This window comes from Etheostoma spectabile, chromosome 9 (assembly GCF_008692095.1).
Source record: "Etheostoma spectabile isolate EspeVRDwgs_2016 chromosome 9, UIUC_Espe_1.0, whole genome shotgun sequence".
Classification (NCBI taxonomy): Eukaryota; Metazoa; Chordata; class Actinopteri; order Perciformes; family Percidae; genus Etheostoma; species Etheostoma spectabile.
Window position 1 is genome coordinate 15,361,132 of NC_045741.1, and position 15,128 is coordinate 15,376,259.

Genomic DNA, 15,128 nt, shown 5'->3' on the forward strand with positions numbered 1-15,128 from the left:
TCACAAACTAACCTATTTAGACATCGATATACCAGCCTGTTCTGCAAGGTAAAAATTCCATTTTATCAAAAGAGTCTGGTGCTTTTCAAGTGAGCATTATTTTTCTTTCTGTATTAATTGTTTATTTTATATTAATGTTTAATATGTTTGTTTGTTTATTTATGCTGCTGTCACCAAGACAAATTCCACATGAGTGTACTTATTGTGGCAATAAAACCTTTTCTGATTCTAATGAGTTCCAGGTATTGAATACTGAGAGTCATAATACATTTCAGTACTCATAGGACCTGTACCTGTGAATCAACGTGTCCAGAGTGTGATTTTCCTTCCTTGCCTGGAACATGTGCTTCAAAAGGACAGTTTAGACTTTAGTGTTGATATTTAACCATGTAGAACAGCGCTAGGTAAATCCTGCATTACATGTTGCAATAATTTCAAGGTTACAATTAACAGGATCAAGCTGAAGGGCCTGATAAAGCCACCGAGCCGCCTCACACTGACCAGCTCTGTCTGTTAATGATTTTCAGGAGACCCAGGTGCCACATCTGCTCCAAGCCGGCTTCAAGAGGGAGAAGATTAGCACCACCACCATGGACATTGCACCACCCACTGAATGCAAATACTATTCCTTCAATAAGATGATCACTCCGACCATCATCAAGGAGTAGAGTTTGAAGATGCTCCTGCAACCTTTTTTCTTTCTTTTTTAACGGTAATGTGCCTTTTCACCTGCCCATCCTGTCCTCTTCACTCTGTTTATTTCAAGGTCTGCAATAATTTAATAAACTCAAGTCCATCCCAACTCAGATTATAGTTGCTCGTAATTTTTATACATTATTGTAAGTTCTTATACCTCTGGTTTTAATTTTAAAATGAAAAGCTGTTCACTGACTTCTTGATTTGGAGTTTTGTTGTTCATTGTGTTTGTGTAGTTGCAGACTGTTCTTTATCAATCCACTGATACATGTTACTCTTCACAGCAGCAAATATGTGAAACAGCAGACTGAAAAACCACCAAAAATGCATATACAGCCTACTGAGCATCATCTGAGGTCTTAAATCCCCCAGTATCTTTCTTGACACACATTTAGCAATCTAGAAACATTCTTAAATGTTTAGTTTGTCATGAACTTCAGAAAGTCTTCACTACTCTCAGTGTTAAACACTGCAGACTGTTAATCCTGTGGGAACTTTTCTATGAAATGCCAAATCAATGAATAATTAAAAAAAATACTCAGATTGTTTACTTAAGTCAAAGTACTGAATTCTAAATGTATAAGTACAGAAGTTTTATCAACAAAATGTAACTTAAAGTATCAAAAGTACAAAATACTTATTATGCAGAAAAGCACCTTTAAAAATGTTCTATTATAAATTAAATTCTGTTTTCATCACTAGCGAATACAAGTAAGAGCATTTTAACTTTGTAGTTCTTCAATGTAGAGCAAATTTTCGATTTTTTTTAAATTTATTTTCATCTGCAGTACCTGGAGAATAACATCTCTGTCAGAAGGGACACCTAACACTGGAGTACATGGATACATTGTTTACTACTGGGAAGATTGGTCATCATAGACATTTACTGTATAAACATGTTTTTTTTTTTAATGTAAAATTAACCAGAAACTACTCTAACCTCTTTAACTTTACCTAAGTTATGATGCACCTGTAAAGTGGGGTTAAGTTTGACAATATGCACAACATGCATAATGTACTCTTGTCATAGACCTTTAATGTGTTCTGCTATTAGATAGTCCACTGAGATGAACACAGAGTACAGCACACACGTTTTAATTTATAGTTGTAGATAACAGTGCATGGTATCTGAAAACCACCTGGCAAGGACACATTAATCATTAGATGGATGGATGATGCAACACCAGGCTACCGTCAGGTGGAAATCTACAGCAGCTGGCAGATCTCAGATCTGAATCAGGACCAGATAACTTCTATTTTAAGAACTTAAGAGAGATATGAGGAGGCAAAAACACTTAGTAGCTAAGAGTGCAAGACATCCTTATAAAATCTAGTTATGGTTTCTCAAATGTGAAGATTTGCTTTTCTTTTTCTTATTTGGAAGTAAACTGAATATCTTTGGGGTTTTATACTGAGGTTCTCCTGACAAAAGACCAATACCCACTCAGTGCTTTACCAAAGTCTTTCGGTAAACTGGCTGCTCTCTTCATGTTAAGCAAGTATCTGTAATCCTCAAGCCACGACTCCTTTAAGAAGCAAGCTGGCTTTTTTTCAGTTTTTTACAGTTGAGAAGGATCAATCTCTTAACTGAGGGGCAACCTAATGCCCAAAGGTATGTAGTCATTGGACTTGTTATGTTGCCAGGCTTTTTACACAGAATGCATACAAGATATGGAAACATCAACATTAAAACGCTCCGTCATCATGGCATGCATTTCTTACCACAAAGATTGCACAGCAGGACAGTCCCATAACAAATTAATGAACCACGACTACCAAAGTTATGGCAACACAAATCGGAGGCATCGGCAATCATCTTTGCTAGTCTGATAGAAGTCACATAAACTCTACTTAGAATCACTGCTTGTAAGTAATTTTCCAATTTGGGATTGATAAAGTCCATCCATCTATCTATATTGAATGATCTTGTATCCAACATATTTAGATATATGTGTGCCTGATCTCCATACAGAGGCCCAGTGAAGACTTGTATTGAGGTTATGTTCCAACCTCACCTGAGTGACAACTCTTTGATGTGTTTTAATGTATAAAGCAATCCCAGTAAGAGTGTGTAGATTATTAATGCAGTTATAAAACATGTAAATCAATCTTTAACCAGCACATGGCAATCGTTAACATGAAAATGGTTCACTTTAATTGTTTAAACACAGAAGCACACACTTCTTCAGAGCAACTTAAAAGAAACTGGTGAAGGAATTACGTGTCTCACTCCAGAACCCTTCAACAGTACAGCGGACTGAACCTACGAGTCTGTTGTTTCATACTCTGCCTTCTCTCTCGGCATGCATAATCACAGCAGCTGGTTTACAGCTCTAGCTGCATATACAAAATACTGCAGTTTTACCAGAAATCCACATTTGACTTTGTGCTCTTGCATTTCACCTTGTGGGTTTGCAGTGTTTTATCAGACCATGACTTCTGAGTTAAATAAAGAGTGTAGTTTGCTTCGAAACCCAACAGTGGACAGAGCAGGGAAGGTCAGTTGGAGATCACAGGAGCCACCTAGTGGTTTAACTTGGCTTTAGTGAAGAAGAATGACACACCAGATGTTAAAATAATATATTGAAGCATATTTATTGAAAACAATATTTAAGATAATATAAAATGTCTCTCTTACAGTCATGACTGATTGAGAATTTGTTTTCAAAAATTAGAAAATATGGCTAGTTGATTGAAGAATTATAATTTAAACTGTGGATAACAAGCTGTTACATAAATAGTCTCCAAATATTTATACTGAACTACAGAAGCATACAAACTGAACTGAGTGACCACTGCAGTGTTTGGTTCAAAATAAGCAGGAGTTCACCATGTGTAAATTACAATGAGGATTTTATTGAGGTTGGTTAGAAGTTCTACATCGAAGAGGAGCAACGCTCCAAATAAAACCAGAAACACATTTACATACCAGATACAAACACACATATAACAAATTCACTTCCGATACCAGATCTTCATTTTCTTCTCACGTTTGATTTTCTTCTGCAGCTGTAAAGTCCCGTAGAGGAGAGCCTCTGCAGTGGGGGGACAACCTGAGGACAGGTGGGGAAAAACAGAGCAACTCTTATTACTGTTTGGTAGAGATTTGCTGTCATTCTGACAGCACAACAGCATCATCATGCACTCATCTTGTACTTCTACTACTTATTACAATACAAGAAGTATCACCACCAGCACTACTTATATAACAACTAATTAATAATTAGTTGTAATATATTAGTATATATATATATATATATATAAGATAAAATAATATTAGTTGTACCAGGAGTTGGTAATAAATCTACTACTGCTACCAATAAGAAAAAAAATTACTCCCGCTTTTACTACTACTGTTCCTAAATGTGATCCTTAATTGTGCACCAGAGCGATGATACAATGACCATTGACATTAGTTATAGCAGTTGACAGGAACATGTCTGGACTCAACCTATACGGCCAAAAGTATACAGACCACATCCGATGGGCCTGGTTTTGTGCACAGGGCATGGTTATGTTGAAACAGAAAAGAGTTTTACCCAAAGTGTTACAAAGTTGAAAGCATACTATTTTCTCAAATATCGTTGTATGCTGTAGCATTCACATTTCTCCAACACCAAGCTCGACGACCTACTTATGGCAATAAAGTGTATAATGGAAATAAACGGTTTTTCATGGACAGTCTATTTCATTGCTGTTTATGAAGGAATTTGTATATGGTGCAGTAAATGTTTACCTGGAACATAAATGTCTACCGGTACGATTCGGTCGCAACCTCTGACGACAGCATAGGAGTAGTGGTAGTAGCCTCCACCATTAGCACAGCTGGAAGAGGAACATTATGAAACTTTTATTAAGACACCCTAATCACACACACACAGTAGGTAATAGACAGCTATAAAAGTGCAAAATCATTTCACTTACAGCATACCATGACCAGAATTAAAAGATACAACCAAATATGACATTTATATTTTATGTAAATGCTTGTGGCCATAAAACAGAAATAAGGAACATTGGGCAAATTTAGTAATTAACCCAGTCACAGAAACGCAGTAGTAGAGACTTTATGGAAACAGTAAAGACTACAAACGACTGGCAGGTGTTTGTGCATGAAAAGGATTTGCTGAGGAAGAGGAGGGCACTGCGGTTAACTTACCTTCCCATGGATATAACGTATCTAGGCTCGGGCATCTGGTCGTACACCTGTTGGAAAGAAGATGCAGTTCAGTCAGCCTTATATAATGTCTGACTAAGATCTAATCTGTGCTATCAGCTGGAGCAAAGTTTCATGCCAGTCTACCAATCCTGCGACAGACTGGTCATAATCCAGCCAGCATTTAAATAGCTATACTGTTCTCAGCGCTCCCGTCCTGCAGACAGAAAAAACTGAGAGAGAAAGCAACTTGCAATGTCTATGAGCAGGAAACCAGGTTTATCCTGAGTTTTTCCTTCATGTCACAGACCTGAATCTAACCTGAGACAGTTGTTGGGATGTGGTTTGGAGCGTAATTTGTTGAATTACACACAAAAAATGCCGATTGCTGCGGTTACATCCAACCTTTCCCTCCCTCACCTTCCGCAGAGCCGGAGCCATCTTATTGGTAAGCGTTCCTGCCACAATCATGACATCCGCCTGTCGGGGACTTGCTCTGAACACCACTCCGAAGCGGTCCATGTCGTAACGAGGTGCCGCCATGTGCATCATCTCCACCGCGCAGCATGCCAGGCCAAAGGTCATAGGCCACAGAGAGCTCTGATGGGGTTGCAGAGCAGCAATAAGTCAGCAAAACACAACAGAGCAGCCACACAGTTACTTAGGGTACCGTCCAAAACACACATCTTCACAGCATTGTTTAACTACTTCAAGACCAGCAGGGAGCACATCATTATATCAGCTTTAAGAGGGAAAGCCAATATAGATTGATTCTCTCTGCTGATATTTGGCAGATTTTTAAGTTTATTCTTTTTTAGACTTTTTCCAAGAAACTCAGGACATGGACATAACAACACCTCCAAATGCAGCAGCCTGGCAGTAAATACGTTTGATGAAGCTCACAAGGGTCAAGTTATGTTTTATTGAGAGTTAGTGGTGTTGTTAAACAATACCCCATAATGTGCAATATCTGTATACTGTACAATTTCATTACTCCACACTGCATGTCACACTGTATATAAAACCACACTTATGTTATTATTTTTATTTGTATATGTATATAGCGACTTAGAACTATGCCCCTTAACCCCCACCCCCAGTTGCTTTTAATCACATTGTACAAGTGTATAATGACAATAAAATGCATTCTATTCTATCTATATATTCTTTATCCATTCTATTTACATTCCAGTCAGTGTTTTGTGAGGATCCACTTAGAAACCTGTGTTTTGGCATGTGGCTCTTTTTTAAAGATTTTCCTTGTTGCTAAAGTTGTGCTGTGTTTGCGAGCAACAACTCTCTAGCTTGTTAATAACTCTTTGACTTGACTTTTGTTCCCTCAAAAGCTTAGAAACTGTGACCATCAGACCTCTGGTAAAGATGACAAGTTTAAAACTCCCTTAATTGCTGGTGTATATTTATTGAAGGTTCTTTGCTCAGGAAGATGAACCTTCAGATTACAGATTGGCATTGGCAATTTTAAGTGAAAGACAAAGAGATCCATTTACAAAAGGCAACAGCACTGACAATGTGATATTTCAAATATATCACACCAACCCCGTGATCGGCCGTTGGCCAAAGTTAGACCGGTGACCAAACAGTAACACGCTGCAAGCTGAAGTCACGTCACATCTCGAGCTAGAAAAACACTGCCAACATCCTCTCATCTACTCACCCTGCGGGCCCAGTTAATCAAGTCGTCCAGCTTAGTGATAACATACTCTCCCTTGCTGCTGGCTACAGCTGATGGTTTGGCTGCTGCTACTGCCGTGCTTTTCTCTCTGACTGAAACCACACTGCAACAGAAGGATGGAGGGGATTTGTAGTGTTTACACAGTGTCCGTTTCTTTATGCTGATATTTACAGTATATTTTGTAAACTCACCTTGTGGTAGTATTCTCGCTTTTGGCACTGTTGTGCAGACTTCTCTGATGAACAGCAAACACTGAAATAGGCCTGTAAAAAAAAAAAAAAAAGAAGAAATGAGAAATAAATGACCTATGAGTTTCAGCTTGCTATGATCTTCAATAAGAAATACTATGACCTCTACTTAAAATACTCATCAGCACTACATGACCTACTGTGTGATGTGGTAAATAAATATAATGTTGGTGGATACCACTCTGCATTTAACCTAATGAGGTTAACTTCAATTAGTAGGATCTTTATAGCTGAGTAATATATGTTTTAATATGGGTAAGAAAGACCAACTCCACCTCTGTAATACTAGAGCAGCTGTGTTACCAGCAGGAAGGAATGGGATTAAACTAAGTGTTAAAAAAAGATACAGGATTAATAGTTCTTACCTTGTTGAAAAGCAGCCAAACATGGCCAGGCGAGGCGCTGCAAAATAAAAGAAGAAAGACATTTTACGATAGTGATGCAGTACTGTAGAATGAGTGAAGTACTACTTTATGTTTAATCAGATGTATTGTCCAATCACTGACCAAGGGCTGTCCTTGCTAAAAACATATTAAGTTGTGACATGAATCGTTACTTTACTGTCAAGCGGCACGCAGACAATTTAGTGATGTCTACAAATGTTTAGCCCTGGTGAGATTACCAACCTCAAGATTTACTCCACAGTGCTGTGGAGATAGAAATGCATCAAGGCAAACACTTCTGGAAATGTGACCTCAGCCAACAGGTACGTAAACCGAAAGACCATGTCTGAATCATTCAGCTCTTCTGGTTAATCGCAGACATTGTGCTTACATTAAATGTACCCATCGTATTGTAACAACAGTACAATAATATGAAATGTATGGACATTTACTTTACATTTGTTGCTGCTTAGTATGTTTTATGCATGCCGAATTGGAGACTATCCCCTTGAGAGTTATGAAAGTCCCTAAGTACTAGCTATATTTCATACAGCATAATTTTCGCAAATACAGATGAAAACCTTCCAATTGTAGAGTTTACATAAGTAGTTTGGTTTAACAATCTTATCGACAGCGAGTCGACATATCTGGCATAGTCCACCCACAATGTAAATGAACATTTACTGACAAAACAGGCACCGTGGTTAGTTTAAAGTTGAGGGGTGTTAGCTAACGGTAGCTTTGCGCTTTGAATGCTATTGGGATTGCAGCTGGAGTTCATATCAGCGCTAACCTGGTTAGCCGCCATGCTAACGCAGACAGAGCAAGGTCAGTGTGCGCATTCACAAAAAGCTACAAATCCCATTACTGACACAGTCAACTCACAGGGTAGTGCACTTGTACGTAGTTAAGGTTTTAAATACTGTACATAACATAAGTCTGAAAGCACTATAATGTTTATTAAAAGCAAGTTAATTTGATCAAAACATCACTTACCAGCTAACGCCGCCATCTTTGGGAATAGTTACGTCAGATTGCTTCTTGTGCGTATGACCGCGAGCTGCTGAGGGCGCTGTTACCTCTTTATTATGTCTATGGCTGTTACCATAGTCAGTTTCTAGACGGAGACCAGTGAAGGAAAACAGCACTTTCCCGGTGATGGCTAGGCGTTACTGTGCAGCCTGAGTTTAACTGAGTTTGACGACGTAGTTGTGACGTGAGCAACGTATCTGAAAGTTGTCTTCCAGTTGCTGTGCCAAGAAAAATACCAATCATTCCCAATCAGCAACGTATGATTGGGATGATGATCAGAATTAAACATGGGGAAGCAACGTTCCGTTTCTATGCTCCTCATTTCTGGAACAAACTTCCAGGAAACTGCAGATCCGCTGCTGCTCTCAGTTCTTTAAATCAAGGCTGAATACCTTTCTTTTTGATGCTGCCTTTCTAAAACGTTTACTTTCTTCACTAAGACCAAGAGACTGGATCACATCACTCCAGTTCTGAAGCCTTTACACTGGCTTCCTGTGTCTCAAAGAATTGATTTCAAAGTACTCTTGCTAGTTTATAAATCCCTTAACGGTTTAGGTCCAAAATACATTTCTGGTCTGCTACTACACTATGAACCACCCAAACCTCTCAGGTCATCTGGGACAGGTCTACTTTCTGTCCCCAGAGTCAGAACTAAACAGGGTGAAGCAGCTTTCAGTTTCTATGCTCCTCATATCTGGAATAAACTCCCAGAAACCTGCAGATCCGCTGCTACTCTCAGTTCTTTTAAATCAAGGCTGAAGACCTTTCTTTTTGATGCTGCCTTTCTTTAAATGAATGCTCATTTCTTTAAATTTCTTATGCTGCACTGTAACTTTTATTCTTGTGTTTTATGTGTCCTAATGTTTCTATTTGGTTTTTAACTGTCTATTCATGTGTTTTATTGTTTTTTAATGCTTATGATTTTTAACTGTTTGTACTTGTGTTTTATCTGTTTAACTGATGTTGTGTAAAGCACTTTGAATTGCCCTGTTGCTGAAATGTGCTATACAAATAAAGCTGCCTTGCCTTGCCTTGCCTTACTGCACTGTAACTTTTATTTCTGTGTTTTATCTGCTTTTATTTCTAACTGTTTATTCTTGTGTTTTATTTGTTTTTATTTTTTTTAACTGTTTTTTCACTGATTTTGTGTGAAGCACTTTGAATTGCCCTGTATGTGAATGTGCTATACAAATAAAGCTGCCTTGCCTTGCCTTGCCTATGGATTTAGTTTAAGTAGAGTGCAGTTTTGAGTCGCTCATGCTCAGATTAAAATGGTTTACGGCATAACGTGTCATACTTAAATTTGTGAAATCCATGAAATAATAAACTTTTGTCATTATAAACAATAACAGAAGATAGATGACATACAACGTTTTTACTTAGTTAGTAAAGCAAGCATGTGGTTTTGCTGGGCAGAGAGAGAGAGAGAGAGAGAGAGAGAGAGAGAGAGAGAGCGTTGATGAATGGGAAGTGAAGTTCAGCTCTTTCCATGGATTTAAACAAATAAATCCTAAAAGCCGCAGTGCTGTGGCAAAACAGCATCGCAGTTGGAGCAGCGTGGCACTGCAGCTAATAGAGTAATAATTAATCAGACACTTATTATTTGATGAATTATTTAGTCTATAGCAAGAGTCAAGTGCTCAAATTACCTCAGTGGAAAAAAAAACTCCAGTTGAGATCAAAATTTCATGCTAAACGCTAGAAAAAAACACACCAGATGCAAGTTGGCCTAGTATTAGAAATTTAGATTTATTTGGGCATTTTTAAGGACACCTCATCTTCAGAAAGATTGTGTAATATGAATCAAGAAGAAGACATTTCACCTGCACAATACCTCTCCCTCATACCTCATCATCAAGTGTTTTCTGTCCTGTTACCTTTTGTACCGTTTTCACCCCTCTATGAACCTCTGACCAAATTAATTTTCACTTTGGGTAATAAAGTTATTTGTGATTTAGTTTGATTTGAGTGCTGCTGGCCGTAGTTTAAGATTTTTGTCAAGGTAACTCATTGCACAGATAGGCACAGCTTTTTTTTGTTAAATTTGAAAAACACGAACTCTTTATATGCTCAGATTTTGCAAAAAGAAATACCCAAAATAGTATTATATTACCTAAATTGTGGGACAGTTTTGACAATAAATTTTAAACATGCAGTAAGTGTTATTAATGAGATGTCTTGTGGGCTGGATCTAAACCCCAGACAGCTAGTTTGAGACCCGTAGTTTACTTAATGTCAAATAGGATGACATTGCCACTACTTCAAACTTGATTACTTAGTCTGACCTGCAGGCAAAAAGAAGATTTATTTTAATTTTCTACTAGTATTATATTGGTCAAATGTGGTGCGTAGGCACTGTCATCACTATGTTTAGAGACACAATGCTTCAGTTGAGTACCTTTGTCTGGCATGCGGGAATCTAACCCGCATTCATTTCTTACATTAAATCGGTAAAAGCAGTAAATCGTTGCATTTGAGGCTGACGAATGTCAAATGAATTGCCTTTAATCAAAGTAATTTGGAAAGCTTTTTACTCTCCTGTTGACGAAGGGTTTAAAAGAAAGTAAGTGCTTCCTGTTTTTGTTTTGCCCTCATTTTGTTCCACAAACCGAGTAAGCAGCAGCAGCAGCAGTGAGGACGCCAGCAGGGTGGAGATAGAGAGCAACCAGAGAACATCGAAAGCATGTTATCACATAATGACAGTCCCAGCACTGAAAACACACACTGCAGTTTCTCTAGGAATAGCTGCTCAGTTAATCTTGCCGACATCAGCGGGGGAACTGAGAACTGGCTGGAAAAGATGAAAAAAAGTTTTTACAAATGGCTTTTATTCTGTCTTCATCATGTACAAACTTTTTGGACAAGTTAAAATAATAATAAAGTCTGACAAGTGCAGTTGCTTTGCTTGTGGTTTTCTAGGTCAAACCAAATTCAGCCATATACTGTATTTAGCAGAGCTTTTATGTACTTAGAGTTCAAAACATTAAATATAGGCACTGGAATAGCGTAAAAGGACAAATGTTTCAAGACTACAGCATTGTTCAAAGGTGTCCCCTGTCACTAGGAGGCAAAGAGCTTTTTCATTTCAGATAATAAGCATGAATCCACATTTAAAAAAAAAAAAAAAAGTCCTGTATAGGAGGAGCAAAAATACAAGTTAAGCCATCACAGACTTGGAGGTTATAGTGGCAGCGTATGTTGCTGTGCTAAATTGCAGACCACAGGAATGGCCTATTTTGGGAAAAGATCTCCTCCTCTGAAAGAAGAAAGCGCAGCTCGCCTCCTCATTGAGCGCCCAGGATGTCTGTGGGTAGGATGTCTGGTTTGCCACTCGGCCTCTGTGATGTCTCCCCTGACCAGGAAGAGGGGGTGACCTGATTATAGAGGACGTCCTGAGAGCCAAAAAGTGGCTCTTTGAGATTCAGGGTGTACATGAGGAACAGATTGAGAGCCACCATGGCGAGAAGCGGAAAGACAGTCAGGCCGGAGCCAAAGCCTCTCCAGGAGCTGCATGTGTTCAGGCTGATCCAGTAAAAAAGCCTGTAGAGGATTAAACACAAAACAGGAAATCAGATCAAGTTCAGACTTCACTGATAGCCACGCACAACCTCCCTCAGCAGAAGTATTCAGAAAACCTAAAAGTACCAATACAACAATGCAAAAAATTACTCCATTACATTTGTAGTTTTGATTTTATTCTTTATGTCAACTAAAAAATAAGTTTAAAATGCGCTGCTTTGTGGTCATGAACATCACAGTTCTGTCTTTACATGTCAGTTGTCTTTATCGTTAACTGATGTGACCTGTGTTTAAAGTCTGTGTATCAAAGTTGCAAAGGATCAGTTTTTAAACCAGAATGAACATAGTTTAATCCCGGGTCAGTTTCCTTTATCAAACACCCCTTCGGTCCACATTTGGGCCTCACCTTCCAAAGATGAACATCGCAACCAGTATGGGCACCAACTTCAGCTGATCTTGAGGCAGTAAAGCGGCCATAACAACAAGATTGAGGACGTAGAGGAGTAACTGTTCCAAGGACGCCGTGACAAACAGCTGCTGCAGCGCCTGTCTTCTGGGAAACGACTCCTGCAGACTGAAGGAGCCTGTGCAGAACTGGCAGGCTGCACCCATGAGCATCGCTGCGAGGGATGAAAGAGCAATAAGTCAGTTAGCATTTTGACTCTTGGCCATCTTTCCACAAACAACTCCTAGCTGCACTTGATCTCGTCTGACAGCCTACTTTGTCAATTTCTTCATTTGAATACAGCAACTGCCAGCAAAATGGCCTACATGCAAGTACTCCTCACATGAGCTTGACAAATAGGTGAGAGGAAAATGATCTTTGGTTTGGATGTGTTTGCCACCTGCCCTCTCGTTTCTGGTCGCCCAGGTTGGAAAGTGATTATAATATTCTGAAACAATTAGGCCACAGCCTGGGAGACGATAGACGCTGCCAACCTCTTATTGTAGTTTCCATTTAAAGCTATGTGCAGGAGAAGGAAATTATGCTTCTCTCTAGAGTCCCTGGGAGACGTCTGCTGCACTGAGGTTGAAAGCGCATGAAATTAAAGGGGAAGGGATACATTGAAACATTCCAAGACAAGACGACTAGACAAACCAAATCCTCTCTTAATCTTTATCTTTCATTTGCGGCGCTCACATGGCTGTTTTTTCAATGTCAGTGTACAGGTGTTTGATGCGTACCAAGCAGGATGGGGACGGCTGCCACCACGCAGCAGCAGAAGGTGAAAACGATGCGGCTGGCTATGTCGGGGCAGTCGGGGAGTTTAATGGGGACATAGAAATAGAGTGCATAGAGGATCCCAGCAGCACACAGAAGAGAAGCCAGGACTGAGAAGAAAGCAGGAACTTGGCTGCTCTGACAGCATTTACACTGGCAGCAGGGACAGCAGCATCGTCCCCGATCTGAAGCCTCCTCTGCGGCCTCGCAAGTCTCTCCCCGCCCCACTGAGCTCCACACAGTCAGCTCCACGCTCTCTGGCAGCGGGCCTATCAGAGGTCGACCCTCGTCCACAGTGCAGTCCAGATTGGTGGATTCTGGACTCCATCTTGGTGTGTCTGTGCCGTTAGACATGTCTCCCTGAGAGGCTGGGGTTGGAAAGCTGATGCAGTTTTCCGTGGCAGCATCCAAATTGTGCGCTGTGATGATTGGACTGGAAAGAGTTTGATCGAGCTCTCCCTCCTCTGTCTGATCTGCTTGTGGCTCATCTGGGAGGTCGTGGCCGGGCTGCTGATGGCAGGGAGCAGAGCCTATTCAAACCAGAGCACATGTTACTACACAATCCAAAACCAGATACTGAGAGCAATCAACTACAGACTCACACTAATCAATCATTCCCTTACTTCATGTCGGGCCTGGGTCTCATGTAACATTGCATAGGGGTGGGGTTGGAAAGCCTCACCCCTACATGGATTAACCTAAAAGAAGGCCCCAGGGCCAATAATTGCTGTTGGGCCCCTTTTGACCCACCCGCTGTGTGTTTATGCCCTGTCCCCTCCTACAGTTTCAGTGGACACAGAGACCCAGAAACCAACCATTACTGCTGTGCAAGAATATTCCAACATGATCACAAGTTTTCTTTGTGTAACTTAGTTTGTGATAATTTGATCAATCATTAAGTAATTTAGGAATGTGCACCACATAAACATAATATACATAGACATAACTACAGTGCTGAAACTAGAACCTCTATACAGGAGCACACAATGAGGTTATGATGCACCTTAGATAAAAATTGTACAATTATGACTAGACAGTGAACTTGGAGCTTTCGGGGTGTTAGGGGGATCTGGGGCCCTGGCCGGTTGATAATCCAGCTTTAGGCATCTTCACCTTTTAATCAGTAGAATCATATTATGTAGAATAAATTATTTACTTTCTATCAAACATCTGGTGGCAATGTGTCAAAAGAGGAATTGTGGACATCTACAGATGTTTTCTCAACTTTAACAAAAGTGTTTACATCGATCGTATCAACATCCATGAAACATTTAAATGATTTCTTGGTTGAAGGATTGCAAACATTCACCCACTTCACATTATAGATGATGTCTCCTCCCTGCAGGACTGCAGCATTTCAGACTCTAAATACGTCTGAAACTTATCTCTCCAAAAAAAGTTAGTTTGTTACGTTACTAAGAACATAACTTTTTACATATAACCTACAAAGAAAGAACTTTGTCTCCTGTCCCGAGCCTGACAAACAAAGTTAATATATATATATATATATATATATATAAATCCAGAGTTCTCGCAAGAGCAGTTTGAATTTGCTCAGCCAGTTACTCTGGCATCGATTAATGCTGCTCATTAACCATGCCCTTGCAGCCGAGCCGCACCAATCACATCGGTGTATCTGATATAGGCGGGACAGAGGTGAGCTAAACAGATGACAACAGGTTAATCTACCAGTTAGCTCTGCTGGTAGCTAACTGTTTGGAGCTCTAGATACGTCGCCACGTGTTTTGTTGTGATTGGTCGATGGGAGACTTTCATTACTCAATGCCACACCCTTAATCTTTCGGATTTGGGTCTGGATTTCCAGGCTACTCACGAAGGGCCTTTTACTAAAAAGTGCAGTTCTTAAATTGGCATATAATGAAAGATCAAATGTAGTCATCAATCTCACATAATTTACATAAGAAAACGAATCCCTTTCTTTTCTTTAACCTGCCTGTTTCTAAAGCTAATGGTTATGTAGCTGAAAGTAACTGTACTGGACTCAACATATTATTAATTCAAATTTAAAAAAAATTCAAACAATTTCAACCTGTATAAAAACCATTTATGTAAGGCATAAATGTTGATTTAGTCCAGAGCTCATGTAGGTACATCTACACATGTGCTTAACCTTAACCTTAAAAAATTATTAAATTGTGCACTGCTTAATAACTGTTAC

At 39.5% G+C, this 15,128-nt stretch overlaps 3 protein-coding genes across 3 annotated transcripts in view; 1 reads left to right on the forward strand and 2 right to left on the reverse strand.

Moving 5' to 3' along the window:
- gamt (guanidinoacetate N-methyltransferase) overlaps positions 1–808 on the forward strand; it is a 3,985-nt gene extending 3,177 nt beyond the window's left edge. The window contains 1 exon segment of the mRNA XM_032526593.1: positions 528–808. Within this exon segment, the coding sequence (XP_032382484.1) occupies positions 528–668 (141 nt within the window). The 3' untranslated portion in view covers positions 669–808.
- Positions 809–3,532: 2,724 nt separating this feature from the next.
- On the reverse strand, positions 3,533–8,411 carry ndufs7 (NADH:ubiquinone oxidoreductase core subunit S7). The gene is made up of 8 exons (XM_032525065.1): positions 8,173–8,411; positions 7,159–7,195; positions 6,737–6,808; positions 6,528–6,648; positions 5,273–5,452; positions 4,856–4,902; positions 4,433–4,521; positions 3,533–3,749 (listed from the first exon to the last, which is right to left on the reverse strand). The coding sequence occupies exons 1-8, from the start codon at positions 8,186–8,188 to the stop codon at positions 3,652–3,654; spliced, it is 660 nt and encodes a 219-aa protein (XP_032380956.1). The 5' UTR covers positions 8,189–8,411; the 3' UTR covers positions 3,533–3,651.
- Positions 8,412–11,019: 2,608 nt separating this feature from the next.
- Positions 11,020–15,128, reverse strand: part of LOC116695024 (uncharacterized) — a 7,709-nt gene continuing 3,600 nt past the window's right edge. The window contains exons 3-5 of the mRNA XM_032525063.1: positions 12,913–13,479; positions 12,134–12,347; positions 11,020–11,748 (exon numbers count right to left, since the gene is read on the reverse strand). Of these exons, the coding sequence (XP_032380954.1) occupies positions 11,493–11,748; positions 12,134–12,347; positions 12,913–13,479 (1,037 nt within the window). The 3' untranslated portion in view covers positions 11,020–11,492. The remainder of the gene's footprint in view (positions 11,749–12,133; positions 12,348–12,912; positions 13,480–15,128) is intronic.